General features: G+C 40.0%; 1 protein-coding gene and 3 non-coding genes across 5 annotated transcripts; all 4 read right to left on the bottom strand.

Moving 5' to 3' along the window:
* Positions 1-5,367: 5,367 nt before the first annotated feature.
* On the bottom strand, positions 5,368-18,117 carry ncl (nucleolin). 2 transcript variants are annotated; one of them, XM_073041203.1, is made up of 15 exons: positions 17,929-18,117; positions 16,078-16,173; positions 14,693-14,828; positions 13,770-13,877; positions 12,576-12,734; positions 11,930-12,010; positions 9,852-9,978; positions 9,136-9,260; positions 8,741-8,870; positions 8,505-8,653; positions 8,023-8,140; positions 7,662-7,786; positions 7,441-7,564; positions 6,964-7,190; positions 5,368-6,489 (listed from the first exon to the last, which is right to left on the bottom strand). In XM_073041203.1, exons 1-15 carry the CDS (start codon positions 17,944-17,946, stop codon positions 6,437-6,439), a joined length of 1,776 nt encoding a protein of 591 aa, XP_072897304.1. In that variant the 5' UTR covers positions 17,947-18,117; the 3' UTR covers positions 5,368-6,436. The 2 variants fall into 2 exon arrangements, with proteins under 2 accessions (XP_072897304.1, XP_072897305.1); XM_073041204.1 differs by having other exon boundaries at positions 9,852-9,975; positions 17,929-18,115.
* On the bottom strand, positions 6,823-6,899 carry LOC140725831 (small nucleolar RNA SNORD20). The gene has a single exon (XR_012098481.1). It is a non-coding gene; the product is annotated as a small nucleolar RNA SNORD20 (small nucleolar RNA).
* LOC140725830 (small nucleolar RNA SNORD20) lies at positions 8,322-8,400 on the bottom strand. Its single transcript, XR_012098480.1, has one exon. It is a non-coding gene; the product is annotated as a small nucleolar RNA SNORD20 (small nucleolar RNA).
* LOC140725829 (small nucleolar RNA SNORD82) lies at positions 10,056-10,123 on the bottom strand. Its single transcript, XR_012098479.1, has one exon. It is a non-coding gene; the product is annotated as a small nucleolar RNA SNORD82 (small nucleolar RNA).
* Positions 18,118-19,251: the final 1,134 nt, after the last annotated feature.

Below are 19,251 nucleotides of genomic sequence, written 5' to 3' on the forward strand. Positions count from 1 at the left end.
TTCTTTGGACGCAGGAAAGGAACATGGATGGTAGTTTGCCTCCCAGGTGCCAGGGTGCAGGACGTTTCTGATCGCATCTACGATAACCTTAAGTGGGAAGGAGAACAGCAAGAGGTTGTGGTACATATTGGTACCAATGACAGAGGTGGGAAAAGGTCTACACCAGCCGACTCACAGGTGAAGGTATACTGCGTCTGGTGCTCCCGGTGTGGTCTTTTATGTATTGGTGAGACCCGACGCAGACTAGGAGACCGTTTCGCTGAACACCTTTGCTCGGTCCGCCAGAAAAAGCAGGATCTCCCAGTGGTCACACATTTTAATTCCACGTCCCATTCTGATATGTCTATCCATGGCCTCCTCTACTGTCAAGATGAATCCACTCAGGTTGGAGGAACAACACCTTATATACCGGCTGGGTAGCCTCCAACCTGATGGCATGAACATTGACTTCTCTAACTTCTGTTAATGTCCCTCCTCCCCTTCTTACCCCATCCCTGACATATTCAGTTGTTTGCCTGTTCTCCATCTCCCTCTGGTGCCCCCCCCCCACCCACTTCTTTCTCTCGAGGCCTCCCTTCCCATGATCCTTTCCCTTCTCCAGCTTGGTATCACTTTCACCAATCACCTTTCCATCTCTTAGCTTCATCCCACCCCCTCCAGTCTTCTATCATTTTGCATTTCCCCCTCCCCCCACTACTTTCAAATCTCTTACTATCTTTCCTTTCGGTTAGTCCTGACGAAGGGACTCGGCCCGAAATGTCGACAGTGCTTCTCTTACAGATGCTGCCTGGCCTGCTGTGTTCCACCAGCATTTTGTGTGTGTTGTTTGAATTTCCAGTATCTGCAGATTTCCTTGTTTGCTCTAATATTACTTTTTTTTTTTAAAAAGGAGATTGTGGATGTCAGTATTCCAGCAAAGATGGGAGCAAGTCACTTTGCAAATCACAATATTCCTTTGGTTTTTCATTTACTAGGTCATTTATTGAGGAAATTACTTAATTTTACACAGACATCATTCTTCTGATCTGAAGCAATCAAAGCAACACATATAGAATACATGAGGTTTTGAAGTGAAATAGTTTTCAATTTATAAAAGAACTGAAGACATAATTGAGATGTAATAGAAGTGATAAGCATGGATATACCAGGCTTTTAATTGACTAATCTGTGACAACTATTACATCATTAACAGAGCTGCATTTACATTTATTGCACCCGATATCTTAATACTGATTCTTAAAGTGGATGGCCTCAAGCTACTTTGTAAACATTAAAATTAAATCCTGTAGTCCAAATTAGGCAGCTACCCTGTTTTAGTATATTATCAAAATCAATATTTAGCTTTGGGATGTTTTGCTTTGTTATCTGCCTTGTAGAGTTTACCAAATTATAAACAGCAGTTATTTGCCAGTAGATTGGCAAGGAGATCCAGAGCCTTAGGGAGTTTGAATAGATGTGGGAAGAATAAGGTGGCCAGGCAGCAACTCTCAGACACCTACCCCCTCGTAGAGGACCCCACTCCGGACCATTAGAAGACTGTCTCCGACACATCATCATAGTCCCATCCACTGCCACGAAATTCATAGTTCCCTTGCCCTGCATTATTCACTTCCACCTCCTACTCAAGATCCACAAACCTGACTCTGCAGTCTCTGCCTGCAGCTGTCCCACTGAACTCATGTCTTCCTACCAAGTCCATTCTATCCCCCTTGGTTCAGTCCCTTCCCACCTACACCCGTGACACTTCTCAAGCTCTCTCTACTCTTACCAACTCTCAGTTCCCTGGCTTTGACCGCCTCATTTCACTGTGGATGTCCAGTCCCATCTTCCCATCAGGCCTTCCTGGAGGACTTTTGTCCTCCATCAAAAAGGCCTTAAAGCTCTCTGCCTTTCCAATAAAAGAGCAAACTAGTTCCCCTCCACTGCCTGGCAGATCATGTCCTCACCCTCACGGATCATCTCCACTCACTTTCTCCAGACTCGAGTGGTAGCTCTGGACACCCATATGGGCCCCAGCTATGCCTGCCTCTGTAAAACATTGCTACATAGTTGGCTATGTAGAACAGTCCATGCTCCAAGCCTTGCCTTGACAATTGCATTGGTGCTTCATGCACGCATTCTGAGATTGTTAATTTCATCAACTTTGACCCTGCTCATTTTGTGCGTCTTACAATGAAATGTGTAATTTGCATTAACAACCAACATACCCAGTAGTAACAGCCCTAAGTGTTGCCAGATTCAGGCACCAACATAGAATACCCAGATGTCTGACTGCTAACTCTTCCACATCCTTATCCCTAAAGCTCTAAAATTACCTCTACTTCTCCCAAATTCTTGTCCCTCAAGCTAAATCTGACCCCCAACTTTCCTGTCCCCGAACCATCCCAACAAACCTAAAAACTGAATCTGAGACCCCGCAGCTCAGTGTCACTTTGATCAGAGGCTTCATGTCCATTTTTACTACTCTCTTTCCTATCTGGAGGCATCACCATCATTGGTGATATTTCCATCAACTATTTCCAAGTCCTCTCTAGTGCAACACATCTTACACTTTTACTATCAACCCCTCTCCTACACAAAGCAAAGATTGAAAACAATGATGGTAAGAAGCTAGCAAGTCAAGCTGTGGAAGCAGAGCTGGAAGGTAATCTTTAAGGATGAGACCCTTCAGTGAGACTCAGGAAGAGCAGAGAATACTGCCAATATGAACTATACTGTCCAACAGAGGCTAGGAGGTGATGGGTGGAATGAGATGGTTAGGGGGTTTCAAAGCAGATAGAAGATGGCAGGAGGGGTGAACAAGAGGTGGGACTGGTGAGTGTAAACCAGAGTTCACTGGGTGACACACAATTGAAGACATTCACGTTTATCATCTAACTGTACAACTGTCCCTCCAGATCACAATGCACCCACGAAACACACATAAGCCAAAATGTTATTAATTCAAATGCATGCAGCACAGTATGTAATTCACTGACCTTGTCAGAGAATTCATTAATCTCACAGCCCAAGTCATACTGATGCTCCTGTACCTCCTTCCTTTTTGCAATGTTCCCAAATAGAGGGGGAGACTCCAGTAATCCACTTGGCAATTTTAACTTTCCTCCGTTATGGTCTTGCAATCTGCTGCCTTGCCGCCTCCATACCAGAATTGCAGCCACTCTTTTAATGTTCTCAACCTTCTGTAGAAAGTTAGAATGCGAGTAGGGAGACTTGCATGCTGCTCTAAGTGCAGATGCTGATGTGCCTTCTTGACCAGTCCAGGTTAGATCATCATTATGAGCATACTAAATACCTTCGTGCTCTTCCCTCTCCACATAAGCATTGATATGCAAAGGAGTGTGCCACCATCTCATCTTGTCTGCATGGAGACTCAGGTTATTGTTCTCACTCCATCTGACAGGCCTCTCAACCTCCTTTGTTTGCTAACTCATCATTGTGGCTATTAAGGCCAACCACTGTAGAATAACCAGCAAACTTGATGATTCATCTTAAGCTACATGTGGCCAGTAGCATTGACAGCATGAGCACGTAGCCCCACAGAGCACCGGTGCTCAACATAATGGCACTCGAGATGTTGCTGCCAACTTGGACTGACTGAAATCTTTCCATTAAGTCAAGGTTCGAGAGGGCTAGAGTCCCAACAAGTTTATCAATCAGCCTGAGGGATGATTGTGTTCAACATAAAGCTGAAGTTGATGTACAACACCTGGCCAATGAGATATCATTTTCTAAGGCAGGACAGGGAAGGCATTATCAGTGCATCAGTTTGAGCAGCAGGCAGTCTGGAAGATAACATTTTCTATTATGTTTATCAGCAGCTCAAAAGCATTTCACGATTGTTCATCTTGTATTGACCTATCCATAGCAATGGAGAAGGTTGAGGCTAGGTCAGTGAGAGTGGGAAGCGGAAGAGTTAAAATGATATCAACCAGTTACTCATGATGGCCATAACTGACAGAGCACAAGTATACTACAGAAGTCACCTAGTTCGTGCTCATTTTTACCAATAGAGCACCAAATGCAGTTGAGCAGGTTGTAAGAGATGCAAGTGAATCCTGCCTCACCAGGAAGGGCTGTTTGGTTCTTGAGCAGTGGTAAATCATCAATAGTTACCTCAATTTCAGGGATTCACATCTCAACTATATCTTGACTACATCTCTTCCCAGCAAGTATGCCAACCCATGTATCTTGTATCTTGGAGATCTTGCCACAGTTCTGCAGACTTTAGCTGTCTCAGTTGTTTCTGTCCCTCCAGGTAATCCCAGCCTCTGTTAAGATCAGGACTCTGGAGGCCATACCATCTGAAACCATATACTAAAATATACAGGCAAACACGAGGAAATCTGCAAATGCTGGAAATTCAAGCCACACACAAAATGCTGGAACGCAGCAGGTTGTGCGTTACTAAAATATTCAGGGTGGCTAAGACTTTTGTGCAGTTCTGTATGTCTTTTCACCTCCATCTATGGTCCTGCACCTCTTCCAAGCTAGTCTACTGTATTGATGCCCACAACTAGGTGAAAGCAAGCATACTAGCCAACCATTTTGGAGAAATGCACTATTCCCTCAGCCCTGCTGTAAGATCGCAATCCAAAATATTGAGCTGCAGCTTTTGCCTCCAAAACTGTTGCTTGAACTGATTTCTTCTAGTATTATTTTTGTTCTGCATTCCTGTTGTATCTATTGCAAGGATAGTGTGGAATTTTCATCCACCACTAATATTCTTCCATCTCCTTTCAGTTTGCCAAAGGGACAATTCCCATCCTGACTCTTCAACAAAGCATAACCCATCTTTTCCACAAATTGCCTGATCTGTTAAATGTTGCTATGCTTACCAACAATCATTGTTATCCTGCTTCATTTTTAGATAGGTGTTAAAAGGCATAAAGTTAGACAAGACTAAATACAGCTTTGCTAAGGGATACAAGATATGCCAAATCTCAGTAAACCACACTAATTCATGTAAATTCAGATGAACACTGGTGGTGTGGAGAGGGGAGACTTGTAGCTTGGGCAACTGCTGGACTTCCATTAAAAAAAACCCTTGCCTAGGCTTATGCCCTGAAAACTTTCCAAGGTGCAAATCCAAGGTCTGTCAAGACTAAGAGGCCTACACACACAATTCAGATGAAATGTTCATTTATACCACCTGCAGATTTTTTTTAACATTATACACACAAAAAAATCACTTCTCAAGCTTAGATTCTCAACAATGCACCAGAATTCTCAGCCATGATGGGTAAAGGAGAAAACAAAAAACAAATTGTACCCAAGGTCAATAAATAAGAGTTTAAGAAATAACATTAGTCTCAAACTGGCAAACCTCATGGGCTTTTTTCACAGCTTACAAAAGACTAATGCACATTCAACAGGAGAGCAAGTCCATTTATTCCATTTTAAAAAATATTTTCTACAATCTTACACCTTGGATACTTTCATTTTGTAAAAATTAAATTTTAAAAACGTGTACGTATATACAATTGACATGTTCCAGCACCCCCAAATCTACAATTGGTAAGTTTAACAAGTACTGGGTTATGGGATAGGCAAATAAAAGTTGCAAGTCCCAATGTCAAGCTGTCTGGTTACTAATGGGAACATGCAGCCAGGTATTACATGATCAATTTAAAGGCAGCAAGCTCTTGGCTATAATCATTTGGAGATATCACCTTCTTGAACTGTAAATACTTAAAATGCCCCGGAGTGAAATCATTATAGTCACTGTTTAATGGGACAATTTTAGCATTACTGGAGTAACTTGCTAGCGCAGATAATTCTTGGTCAATGCTGTTAAAACCAACGTTAATTTTTCAATTAAAAGAACCTGTGCTGTTGACTACTTTGAAAATCTTCAATAACAGTAAAATGAGTAAGCAATTCATGAGGGCGGCTGTATTTTAATCTGCACTTGTGCCTAACCAGTTAATCCCTGCCACATCCATGCACTGACCCCAGAATCAGAACCCAGACCAGTTTTCCAGCTTGTCTAGTAATTGCAACAGGCAAGATGCCCCAAGTTGAATGGCAAAATTAATCTATTTCAAACATTACTGTTAACATTCTGAAATGGAAGTGCCAGCTTTGAACTTTTGGTGGTGCTTAGGTGAAGTATTTTAAATGTCACAGTATGCATACTATTGAATACCCAAAACATGAAATAAGGTATCTTTTAATCCATTACAGTATGCCAAGCACAACATTCTAAAACATTATTTTGCATTTACTTAAAAAAATCAGAAACAGTACATTTACACAATTGGGAAACAGAATACTTAATAAATTGGACAAAAATCCACAAAGGTGTACCAACAATGTCTGTCTTAATGGCCAGTCCGTTCAGAAACCTGGAGCTTCCATCACACTCCAACCTGCAGAACTCTGGAATGTCCAATTGAGGCTCTGTCTGAACATGATAGAACAGTCTTATCAGCCTCTAATCAAATTTTATTTTCTTTCCCTGAGGACCACCTCTTCCACCTCTGAAACCTGCAAAAGAAAGTACAGACCCAAGTTATACATCTGCAAAGTAGAGCAAATTATCTCTGACAAGAACATGAAATTTTTAGTGGGCAAACAGAAAGCAGCTAGAAAAATAAATCAAAATATTTCGAGTGTCCATGGCATATGACATAGTAAGTTCAAATGAGCAAACAGTCTCATTTCAGTTATAAAATGGGGAACAAACATTAAGCTAATACAGACTGAAGATTGGATTTAGAGTCATCCATCTTCATCTTTAATGCTGTAAAAGCTTACAAACAATTGTCTCCAAATGCTTCTATTTTGTTCTTGATTCAGTTTCTCTGCCACCCCTGATAGCTGGATCAGTACTTGACTATCTGAGGAATTTTTTTTAAAAATCATCACATTGATCAGATGGTAATTCATCATTTCCAGCTAGCAGATTTCTAGACAAATTTGTTCAAGATTGTGAACTTAATCCAGAATAAAATCTTGTACCTCCAAAGCCACCCCGACCACCACCTCGGCCACCTCGACCTCTGCCACCAAATCCACCTCTGCCTCTTCCACCTCTTCCAAAACCGCGACCACCACCACCTCGCTGGCTGTCAAACTTGGGCCGAGCAAAGTCGAGTGTAACTTTGCATCCATCGATTTCTCCATCTTCCATCAATTCCTTAGCTGCTTTTGCATCTTCTTCAGATGTGAAGTCCACAAAGCCAAAACTAAAACACATGATAGTTGTATTAACTTTTATAAAATACAATTTATCCGAGTCATACTAAAGTGATCTGTAAATGTGCCCTTATAGAAAAAAAATCTGTAACACAACCTGACCTCTCACAATTTGAACTATTGCAACTGACAGACAGGCAGTGTTTCAATTTTCTTCTCTTGCGAATCCATCTACTGTCATTAATTAAGACAGCAAGGAGCTCAATGAGAAGGAATGAAAGAACAATTCAAAACGTTTACCCTTTTGATTTTCCAGAATCTCTGTCTGTCACAATTCTTGCATTTGCAGCTCCTTCAAAGGCTTCTTTTAATGTTTCTTCAGTTGTATCTTCAGAAAGGCCACGAATAAATAATGTTTTGCTGACTGTTAAATGATAGAATTAGGAAGCACAATTAACTGTTAAACTACCAATTAGCAAAATTTTAAAAACTGCAAGGGGATATGTGTGCCCTTTACTTACCATCACCACCTCTTTGTCCTTGATTATATTCTATTCTCACATTTCTCCCCTCAATTTCTGTATTGTTGTGACTTTCAAGGGCTTCTTTGGCATCTTCAATTGATTCAAATTTGACAATTGCATATCTGGAAATTGAAAAGCATGAAAACATTCAAGTGTTGTGAAATGAAACCATAAACTTATCTACAACTGAATATTACACTGGGCATTTTTCCATTTTAACTAATTAGAAAAATTGAATCAAAATTAATGCATGCCTCAAACATCTAGTTTGCTTTTAAAGGACATCCTGTCCCTTAATGTTATGTTAAAGTAGGTACACCAACTAGTGGTGCAATTGTTCAAGTAAAAATAATCTTACCCTTTTGGCTTGCCATTCTTCTCTGGTATTTTGATTGATGACGCTTTTTCGAAAATATCCTGAAGGGTTGCTTCAGTAGCAGAATATGCCAGATTATTTATTGTAAGTGTATCAGAACCTAAAATTTGAAATGAACTAGTCAAACTTCCAATAAGACACTGGAAATCGGAAAGCACAAAAGTTAAGGAAATACAAGTTTAAAAAAATAACCGTCTTTCCACAATGCAATCCTCTCATTAAGGATTTTCAGTGATTTATCTAATTTGTTCTTGATTCAGTTTCTCTGCCATCCCCAATAGCTGGATCAGTACTTGACTATCTAGAGGAATTAGTTCAAAAACTTCATCACATTGATCAGATGTTAATTCATCATTTCCAGCCATCAGATTTCTAGACAATGCAGGATTGTCAATTAGTCAAATCAAATTCCACAGGAATGAGTCAGAAACAGTAAAATACATTTTGGATTAAAACATTCCTACCTTGCTGTGCTTGCCCACTTTTTGTGTTAAACGTACTCTTAGCACCAGCGTAATCAATAACAATGGAACGACCTTCAACATCAATGCCTTGTTTCTGCTTCAATACCATTTCTGCAGTAGCTTCAGTTTCAAATTCAATATACGCAATACTAAATGAAAGAATGTAAATAGTTGGTTAGAAACCACCTTTGTAAAGCAATGATAAAACAAATAGGAAGAGAAGTTACAAAACATACCCACGAGTTCCTGAACCATCACGAGCAGTAGGAATCCTAATGTCGATAGCGTCTTCAAAAATCTCCTTGAGATCATCCTGAGTTATCTTGAATGGAAGATTCTTTACGAACAGTGTTCTGTTATCCCTGTCTGTAAACAAAGGAATCTTATTAGTTTTCCAAAGCTATTACATTATGACCACATGATACGAGCCTTATCCACATCCTCATTTTTGGGGGTGATGGGGGCATGGTTGAAACTGAGCAACAGTAAGCACAACATAGCCATTATAGTGACAAAAGATGACTTTTATGGCGACCAAGTGGAGATTGTGTGCTCCTTGTCAATGTCCACCAGAATGACTGAAAAGCCATGGCCAGAGAATAATAGAAAAGACCACTTGTACTTTAATTACCTTGATGGCTTTCCTTGCTGCGTGCTTTGTCAAGTTTGACTACCTGTCCCAGCACTTTGTTTCCATTGAACTTTAATGCCTTTTCCAGTTGTTCTTCAGTCTCAAAATCCACATATCCAAATCTCCTAAATCAAGAAATAAAAAATTGAAAACAATGCTCAAGGTATAAACAAATTCCCTGTAGGACTGACTTAAAAATACAAAATAAGAACATTACTCAGAACAGAAATCTGGCCATAGACTGAACCAGACACGAGCAAATTTCTAAAGGGCATTCTAATTGTCCATCACTGTTTGGTACTTGGGGGGGGGGGGAAGAGAGGAGAACTACCCAGAACAAGCCCTCTTCTCTTTGCTACCATCACTGAGGTGGTACAGGAGCCTGCAAGCACACACTCAACATTTCAGGAATAGCTTTTTCCCCATCAGACTTCTGAATGGACATTGAGCCCATGAACACTACCTTGTTACTTTTCTCCCCTCTTTTACAATTTCATACATATTGCCACGTACTGCTGCAGCACAACAAATTTCACAATGAACGCCAGCGATATTAAACCCGATTCTGAATCCGTCACAACACTGGGGGTGGGGCAGGGTTCAAATCTATTCCCACAGTAGGCTAGCATCAGTGTGTTCTCTAATACACCCACCGACAAAAACAGATACAGTCATCATTAACCTCAACTAGGGGTTACATCAGGAGGCAAAATTACCTGCTCCCTCCAATTCGGACACCTGCGACTGTAAGTTTCTTTTTAGTGAAGAAGTCATTTAGAGCTTTCTTCAATTCTTCAAAGTTCTTTTCTGAGTTCAGGTTTCCAACGAAAAGTGAAAATGCTGCTTTAAAGACATGCAGATGAGAAAATTTAGTAAGTGCACACTCTTGAAGCTTCAATAATCAAGTTGATACACTACCAACACATCAGAATGAAGCAGCATCACATACTTCAGTATTAAGTCCCTTCACATGATCATCATATGTGTAAGTAGAAAGATTGAATAATCTGAATTGGCTCAAATCTCTTTCAAATAAGGCTTTCCAAATGCTAACCAAGATGCTTGTGTGGCAATCAACTGATTCCAGTTTACTTCTAACATTGTGAATGTGACAAAGTTAAATAATCAAAAGCCAGGATGCTAATCTATCTACACAAACTATGAAGATGAGCAATTTGGCTGTGATACTTTAGAAAATCTGCATTAAAAGCAACGCAGAAATTTCAATTGTTAAAGCACTATTAAATTGTCATGATAACTAGCAGGGTCAAAATTCAAAGCCATGACCATCCTTGCTTAAAGAAACAAAATGGAACACAAATGTCAGCAGAATCATAGAAGTTACCACAGAACCATAAAAGGTAATAGAAAGTTAAAACAGACCCTTCTGCAAATCAAAAATGTCTTTATATGAAAAGACAAACAAACCTTCCAGTCAGACTTGCTGTGGCAGGGGTGCTACACAGGGAGACTCGTGCTGCAGAAGAGGCAGTACTAAGGGAGTGTCACACAGAAGATACTGGAAAAGGTGGCAGCATTTGGAATTGCTTTGAATTTATGAACCACAGATATTAAAATGAGAACCAGCCTCCAGGAAATAAAGACAGTTCACAACTTCAAAATTGGCAAAACAAACTTAGGTATGTGATATTTTAATTGTTTCTTCAAAACTATCCAGCCATAAAATGAAGACAAGCCTTCCTATATGGAACAGACCAAAAAGTTGTAAGTAGCATTAATTGGTTAAAAAAAAAATCCTTGGTAAAATTCATTCAATTGAAAACCCTATAAATTTCAATGGCACCATGGTCCATATCCCAGTTTTGAAGAAGGTAGCTTTAAAGATTATAGAAGCATCGTCATGTTCTTAAAATTTAGGATTCTGTAATGGTTTGATCTACAGAAAATAAAGTGGCAAATTAAATCCTATAGACTCCATAAGGATTCAGAGAAAATAGGACGCTACAGAACGATTACAGAAGAGTGCTTAAAATCTATTACTAAGAAACAGGTTACATACAAGAAATAAATTAAAGCCTTTGAGGTCACAGAACAGGTACAGGAAAAAACAGGAGTGCGGTACTTTTAGATTTTCAGAATGCATTTGATAAAGAGTGTATAAAAATTAAAACTAAAGCACAGAGGATGGCATTTGAAATACTGGCATACATTAAAACTGGTTATTTTGTATGCGAATCACTTAAGAGTTATGATAGTGTATCCTTTTGCAGTAAAGGGACAGATAAACATTATTTCCAAATGAAAGAGAATAAACATTTATTTCTATTTATGAAAGATAATGCCAAGTCTTATTCTCAGTTACTACCAGATGTATTCCCAGCAATATTTAAGGTCAACAATTTATTTCTAACTGAGATGAAGCCACAAGTTTTGCACCCATGGCAACTGTTTTCATTTCAAGTTAACTCAACATCTATTTTTAACACTTATTTTGCACTATTCTCAACACAAATGTTCACAATATGGCCAGTCATCTTCAAAACATTCCAAGGGCCTGCAAAAAGTTAGTGTAAATGGTCTATGGCTTAATCCCTTTTTACATCAAACATCTACCTACCTTTCCTAAAATAATCTCCACCTTTTCTTAACATCTGTAATGCCACATGATTTCAACTCAATGATTACTTAAAATTATGTACTTCTTACTTGATTTTGTATCATTTTACCACAGTATTCTGAATAAGTTGATTAACATTCAACACTACAGAATCTTTGGTGAATTTTCACAGAATGCTTCAATTTAAATTATTTTAATGAGTTTCCCTGCACTCACCGCTGTCGGTCTTCTGTTTCTTAGCCGGTGTCGCTGCCTTCTGTTCTTCTTTCTTTCTCTTCCCTGCTTTCACTGGCACAGCTAAGAAAATCCAATCAATTTAAAAATTATCCATCAAGATGGAGCAACTGACTTAAAGATAGAGCTCCCAAGTATTTTATCCTCAGCAGTAGGCAGTTCAAACCAAAAGGGCTTTCAAATGGAATAGGAAATGCTTAGAGACATGGGATTTATAGGGAAATAGCGCAGAAAGGCATCACAGTCAGCATGGATGAGATGGGCCAAACACCATGATTATATGAAATCATAAGAGGATTTTCAGTGCCAGCCATTCGTAAGTACCCAAAGATTGCACAGCTCAGTCCAGTCCAATCACAAAATATGACAGGTGTATAACCTTTTCTCTACAACAAGCCATCTGTGGATCCACTGGGGGGTGGGTAAAGAACTACTTAAAATATCAATTCCAAAATCTACCTATGGAATTCGAGAAATGGTTCAGTGTCTAAAAGTTGGCTGTAAAGCTGATTCCCTTAGCTTACATTTTTAGGCTTGAAAACATGAACAAGCTACAAGAAATCATGAATGACAGTAATGGGGAATGTTGAATACATCTATAATTTCCCTTACACGGTAGCAAACTTACCATCAGCTCCCTCTTCCTCATCGTCATCATCATCCTCCTCTTCATCATCCTCTTCATCATCATCCTCCTCATCATCATCCTCCTCCTCCTCCTCCTCCTCATTCGTAACTTTTTTTACTTTGGGAGCTGGTGCTGTATCCATTGCCTCTTCCTCAGATTCTAATAGGGGGAAGACAGTAAACATGTCTGTAATGCTGTTCATACCTGCCTAAGTGTACATAAAAATCCATTTGAAACTAAAATGGGAAGCCAAGTCTCTAAATAGTGCTAGAGTATAAGCACCATGTGTAAAACAGATCCAGTGAACAGAATCAAAACCACAGGACGCAACCTTTTTGATTAGTTTCATTTATGCTGACTCTACACATGCCTTGGAATTTCAGCATTCATCCTTACCTTTCGACCACAGCTGAATCTAATACTTCAGATTGTGTTCTCAAGATGAACCCAATATAAAATCTACTAAGTCCTCCCCATTTCTATCGGTAGGCCTTCATACTTGATCTGCTAGATATTACTGGGCAAGTATATTCTTCAGAAGTTACAGGGTATTGTCAGTCTTCAATCTAGACAAAGATAGCTGCAAATACACACTTTTTGCAGAGGGAGTCATCTCTCCAAATGATAAAGGGTACATGGTTTCCCAGAAGTGTTTGAATATGCAGATATTCCTGTCAGTTGAAAATTACTTCCATTGTAATTAACCATTTTTAAAGCTATTTACCTCTGCCTATGAACTTATCCTGACACTGTATTTATCCTGGTGTCATGACCTCAATGACTGAATAAGATTCTTCAAGTTTCTTCCACAAAGCTTGCTTTTGATGAATAAAAAATCTTATGTATCCACTACTTCAGTTTTTGTGTCTCATTCAAAAATGACAACAGGATTAACATTGGGGCATGAACAGCATTTGCTGTACACCTAAAACGCAAATATTTGGAAACTGAAGATCAAAAGAATTTGAATTTATTACAGAAACAAGATGCAATTTTAAAGAGGTTCCCTTGGTTACAAGTAACCGAATGTATGAGAAGACAATTTGAACTTGACCAAAGATACCCAGAAACCCATAGAGAAAATTTTAAATAGGCTTGTTTCAATCATTTCTGATGAGGAAGAATGTTTCTCAAAAACATGGTTTAACAATCAATGCATGACTATAACCTATTCATTATACATCAAATATTTACCATCTTCCTCGTCATCCTCTTCCTCATCTTCATCATCCTCTTCTGCTTCTTTTTCAATCAACTTCGCAGCTTTTTTAGTGACAGGTTTTTCTTCTTCAGATTCGTCTTCTGAAAAAGGAAGTATATTTACTAAAGCCCCTGAAAATGTTGAGTCCTCCAGAAAATCTGAATTCATGAAAATATTGCAATACCTTTCAAATTTTACATCTGAGTGAAAGACAGTGAATAATGCCAAATTATTTGGTGTAAGATTCCAGGTACATCAGAAGTCTGAACCATGCATTAGCCAATACTAGCTTACACTGCTAATTAGTAAGCTACATAGTTTGGTCTTGGAGTGGGACAGCAAATATTCAAATTCCATTCTGTATTCCTCCCGAAGGCACACACTCAGCAATTTATGATCTAATTTATAAAAGTACATTGAACCCACAAACACCACCACAGTACTTTATTTTGCACTTATTTCAGTTTAGCTTTTAATATAGGTATATTACTGTAATTCATTTTTCCCTATACATCATATACTGCATTGTGCTGTTGGCGCAAAGTTAACAAATTTCACGACGTATGTCAACAACATTAAACAGGATTCTGATCCATTCAGATCCCAGGTCACTTTGGGTTTCTTGTCTTTAATCTTCCAGTTTACATTCAGATTTGTACCTATCCAAATTTGAACTTAATATCCAAGTTTACCATGTATCAGCTATCTAGATCCCAATTCAAGAAATGCCTCAACTCTCTGACCTACTTGCGCTGGAATCCTCTTAAAACATGACTAAGTCCTAAAAACACTGGCTTATCTGTCATAGCAGTGCCTAGTAAAAGTGTGTCGGTGTGGAGTTTTATTATAAAAATATTAAGACAAACAGACACTGCTACACTAAGTTAGATAACAATAACCAACACTACATACTCACCAGATTCTTCATCTTCCTCATCTTCACTGCTCTCCTTTTTTACAGCTTTGCCATTCTTTTTGTTGACAGACTGTGGGGTTGCCTTTGCCTTAGCAGTTGGAGTGGCAGCCTTTTTAACAGGAGGTGCTGGCAGATCCTAAATAGAATGCAAATTAAATTGTCACTGCAGTTACTTTGGGTAGAACGGTGTAGCAAATCTTAAAAAGTCACCCAATGAAGCAGTAGCCTAACAAGCATAAACACATACAGGATAAAAACTACCAATCTCATTCTCATTTGGCAGCTCTGTGCAAAAAAACAATTAACACCTCAAATTGACCACACAAACACACTCAGCTGTTACTAACACTAAATTGATAAACATCATCCATTGTACAGAATTCCATTCTCATGGTGCCCTTTGGAGATAAAACTAGTTGACAGTTCCATTTTGTACTGCCAAAAGAGCAGGAGGGAAGAAGCTGGTGGTATAGTGCAGAAGGGGTAAATGTTGGACTATGCTGGCTGTGTGCAAGCATAAACTTTAATTTTTTAAATTTCCTCATAACCCTTCAATTTTCCTTTTGAATACTCAGATCTTGAGCCTTCAGGAATTCATTTTGTCTTTTAGCAAACAACTTAATTCCTTGCCCTCTAATTCCTGAACTTCTCCCATTGAGACCCTCCTCTACTGTCAAAATGAATCCAAACTCAGGTTGGAGGAACAACACCTTATATACCAGCTGGGTAGCCTCCAACCTGATGGCATGAACATTTGACTTCTCCAACTTCCGTTAATGCCCCTCCTCCCCTTCTTACCCCATCCCTGACATATTTAGTTGCTTGTTTTTTCTCTCTGCCTGTTCTCCATCTCCCTCTGGTGCTCCCCCCACCCCATTCTTTCTCCCAAGGCCCCCGGTCCCATGTTCCTTTCCCTTCTCCAGCTCTGTATCCCTTTCGCTAATCACCTTTCCAGCTCTTAGCTTCACCCCTCCCCCTCCGGTCTTCTCCTATCATTTCACATTTCCCCCTCCCCCCACGACTTTCAAATCTCTATCTTTCCTTTCAGTTAGTCCTAACGAAGGGTCTGCCCGAAACGTCGACAGTGCTTCTCCCTATAGATGCTGCCTGGCCTGCTGTGTTCCACCAGCATTTTGTGTGTGTTGTTTTTATTTCTATTCTCTTGGTTTCTCTCTCAACTTAAGTTTCAAAGAGAAATATCCCACTGATTGCTGCTTATCCACACAACTGAAGTTACTTAATCTTTAATTAAAATACTGGATTTTCATAAGCAAAATTTATTTTTGACAAACTATTGGGACTAATCAACAAGTCTGCAGACCAGTCATGCATATCCATGTTAATCTTGCAAGGAACTATCCATGATGAACCCAGCAGTACATTACCTCTGCTTCACTTTCCTCTTCAGAAGAGGATTCTTCAAAATCTTCTGGGGGTGGAGGTGGTGCAGCCTTTTTGGGTGTTGCTTGCTTTTTACCTGCCTGGTCAAAGAAGTGAGTACTGTAACTTTGCACTACATTCAAAGTACAAACAGAATCACAATTTCAATGTATTAGGTCCGATGAAGTTTACTGATTGACACTGCCATATTAAAGCAAAATTCTGAGAACTTGTTTCTTTTAACCATAATTCCTCTCAAGATTTTTCAGGTGTTCACCTATTTTTTCAAGATTCACATTTCATACAAAAGTATCTGACTGGCTGTAGTATAAGGAAGGCCTTGATTTATCTTTTATAAACACAGATTGAATTTTCCCTAAATTGAAGTAGTTCTTAACTTTCCTGGGAATAGTTTCTGCTCTGACAATTTTTATAAACTTCAATTATTTGGATAGGAGATGCAAACAGTTCAGATGGTGTAGTCATAAGCCGGATAAGATGGACAAAGCAATGCAGACCAAATTTAAATGTATGGCTAATATAGGGGAAAATACACAATAAATGCAAAAGAGCTTGACGAACATAAGGACCTTGCTATACAACAGACTCTTTATGGTGGCAGTATGTTGAGACGAGATATTTGGTGCAATTCCAAAAACTGCAGGTGGTGGAAATCTGAAATTTTAAAAAACTGATACTGGAAATAGTCAGCAGGTCAAGGCTGTGGGAAGCAAAGCTAATGTTTCAGGTTGAAGACCTTACTGGTTAAGGAGGCTAGCAACATACTGCCTTCCTGGGTAATGAAGTTATGGCACTACTGCATAAAAATAATTGGCCACAAATACTGGACACAATTCTGGTCGCCACACTACAAGCATGTAGTGACACTGGAACTGGTGTACAAGAGTCACGAAACTTAGCCCTGAGAAGCATTTCACTCATGAAGAAAATAGACTGGCTAGAAATTTCCCTGAAGTAGAATAATTTGGGAGTTGGGCAAAAACTACACGCTTTAAGAGGTAAAATTATGCAAGGGGAAGCTAAGGATATCTTTTTAATCCAGAGTGTAGCAGAAACTCACGCTACAGTTGACTTAACAAGACAGAAATTCATAGGCTTTGTAAACCCCAAAAGCTTTTACTAACATGCTTTATCGCTATGACAATAAAGTCATTAGTTTGTAACAAACTACTTTCACGTTCATGGATTACATATTTCGTAATAACTAATAAGTATTATTTCCGCAGACTATCCCTTAGGGAAAAAATAACAAGTAAAAGCAACTTCAATCCCGAAGAGGCTCGCGGCTGCACGTGTTTTCTAAACCTTGGCTACTTCCACAAGGGCGGCACATGCTCAGAGCTCCCTTTTCCACGTTCCCCGACCGAGCCCAACGTGAAGAACCGGAAAGACAGTGAACTAACGCAAGTGACAACGAGCGCCGCGCTGGCTTCCTTTGCCATCCACTCGCGAGATGTGTAACAGGAGCCCGGATGGCGTGAACAAAACCCCATCAACCACACACAAGGCCTGGCCGGGATGGACGGTGCGTGAAGGGAACAGCAACTGAAAAGTGATTGAAATGCTAAATCACAACTTTCGGGGGGGGCCGAGAAGTTGGGAGAAGCGCTGTGAGGCACCTCAGGGTCTCCCCCCCCCCCACCCCACCAAGGAGGGGGTGCGAGGAATTGAGCACCACGCGGTGGAGCGCCGCGTTCCCGGGCTCAGCGAAAAGAAATCGAGTGAAGGCCTCACTCTCGGCGCCTAGCCAGAACCGCCACAAACCGCCGTTGATTCGGAGCCGCCCGCCCACCTCCCGTCTGACGGTCGCGCGAATAAACGTTTAATAGATTTACCTTGACTAATTTCACCATTTTGTAACAGAATCGCTGGCTTTCTTATCACCCCCCGGCAAACAAATCGGTCGACTCTTCTTCACAAACGCTGACCCACGTGTTACAGCAAAAGCGACCTGCGCAGCAAAGAGATCGTCCAGGCCGACGTCACCGCTTTGAAAGGCACCCTCCAGCACGTGATCGGCTTTTTATCGTTCCGTACCGCCCCAGAAGTCAGTCAGCCAATCGCACACCAGTGTGTGGGTCTTCGCTTCACCAATTGCTGCCCAGGTTACGGAGCAATCCAATTCAACCGTTTGTGATCAGGATTGACCAATCGGCGTTGCCATCTATATGTGGCAGCAAATCAGCATTAGAGCAAAAGTCTGACGGACACGTTCTTTTAAAATGGCCGACAGAACGTGGTTCTGTATCTGGGAGTTTTTTTTGTGTGGGGGAAGAATGGAAAAGAAAGTCATTGCTTACGATAAATTATATTGTTATACGTCATTAAAGGTTCTTTTTGAGTCGCAAACGTAAAATTGTAAAATGGCTCTGAACTGGAGGAGGAGCAGGAAACTTCTCGAACTGCTTTTGTGATACTTTAGTGTGCTGCAAATTAGAAAATGTTGCTGGATGTACATCAATAATTAGACGTTGGGAAATATTCCCGAGGCGTTTTGATTTTAATCTACTTATTTCTCATCCCATTCACGTGTGTAAGAGCCAAGGTGCGTTAAACAACTCTTGTGTTTGCCTCCACTACCTCACCTGGCATCGCGTACCAGGTACTCAGCAAAACTCTTGGCCCACACATTTTTGAATTATACCCTTAAATGTTTCTCTAGTTTCAGACCCTAGAAATACTGGCTGCCTGTCTATGGCTTTAATAATCTTATAAACTGAACAGATCTCCTCTCAGCTTCACCAAATGCAGAGGAAAATCGCCCAGATTTATCCAACCTTTCCTTAAACCGGGTAAACCACATTTGCACCCTCCCTAAAGTCCTCGCGTTCGTATAATAGGGTGACCTAAATTTAATACAGTACTTCAGGTGAAATCTAACCAATAATTTCCTGACTCCTGAACTCAATGTCTCAGTTTATTATGACAAGCAATCATACATACCTTAATCATCCCTTCAACCACTTTCGGGGAGCTGGACTGGGACCCCACAATCCCTCAGTACAGTCTTGCTATTAACAGTGTAATATCTCTGTACATTTGATCTCAATATCTCACATCTCGCCTCTCGCAATAACCTGGGATATACACCATCAGGCACTGGGGACATATCCATGCTCATATTCTTCAAGACATGACCTCCTTCTTTATCTCAAAAT

This window comes from Hemitrygon akajei, chromosome 3 (genome assembly GCF_048418815.1).
Source record: "Hemitrygon akajei chromosome 3, sHemAka1.3, whole genome shotgun sequence".
In the NCBI taxonomy this organism is placed as follows: Eukaryota; Metazoa; Chordata; class Chondrichthyes; order Myliobatiformes; family Dasyatidae; genus Hemitrygon; species Hemitrygon akajei.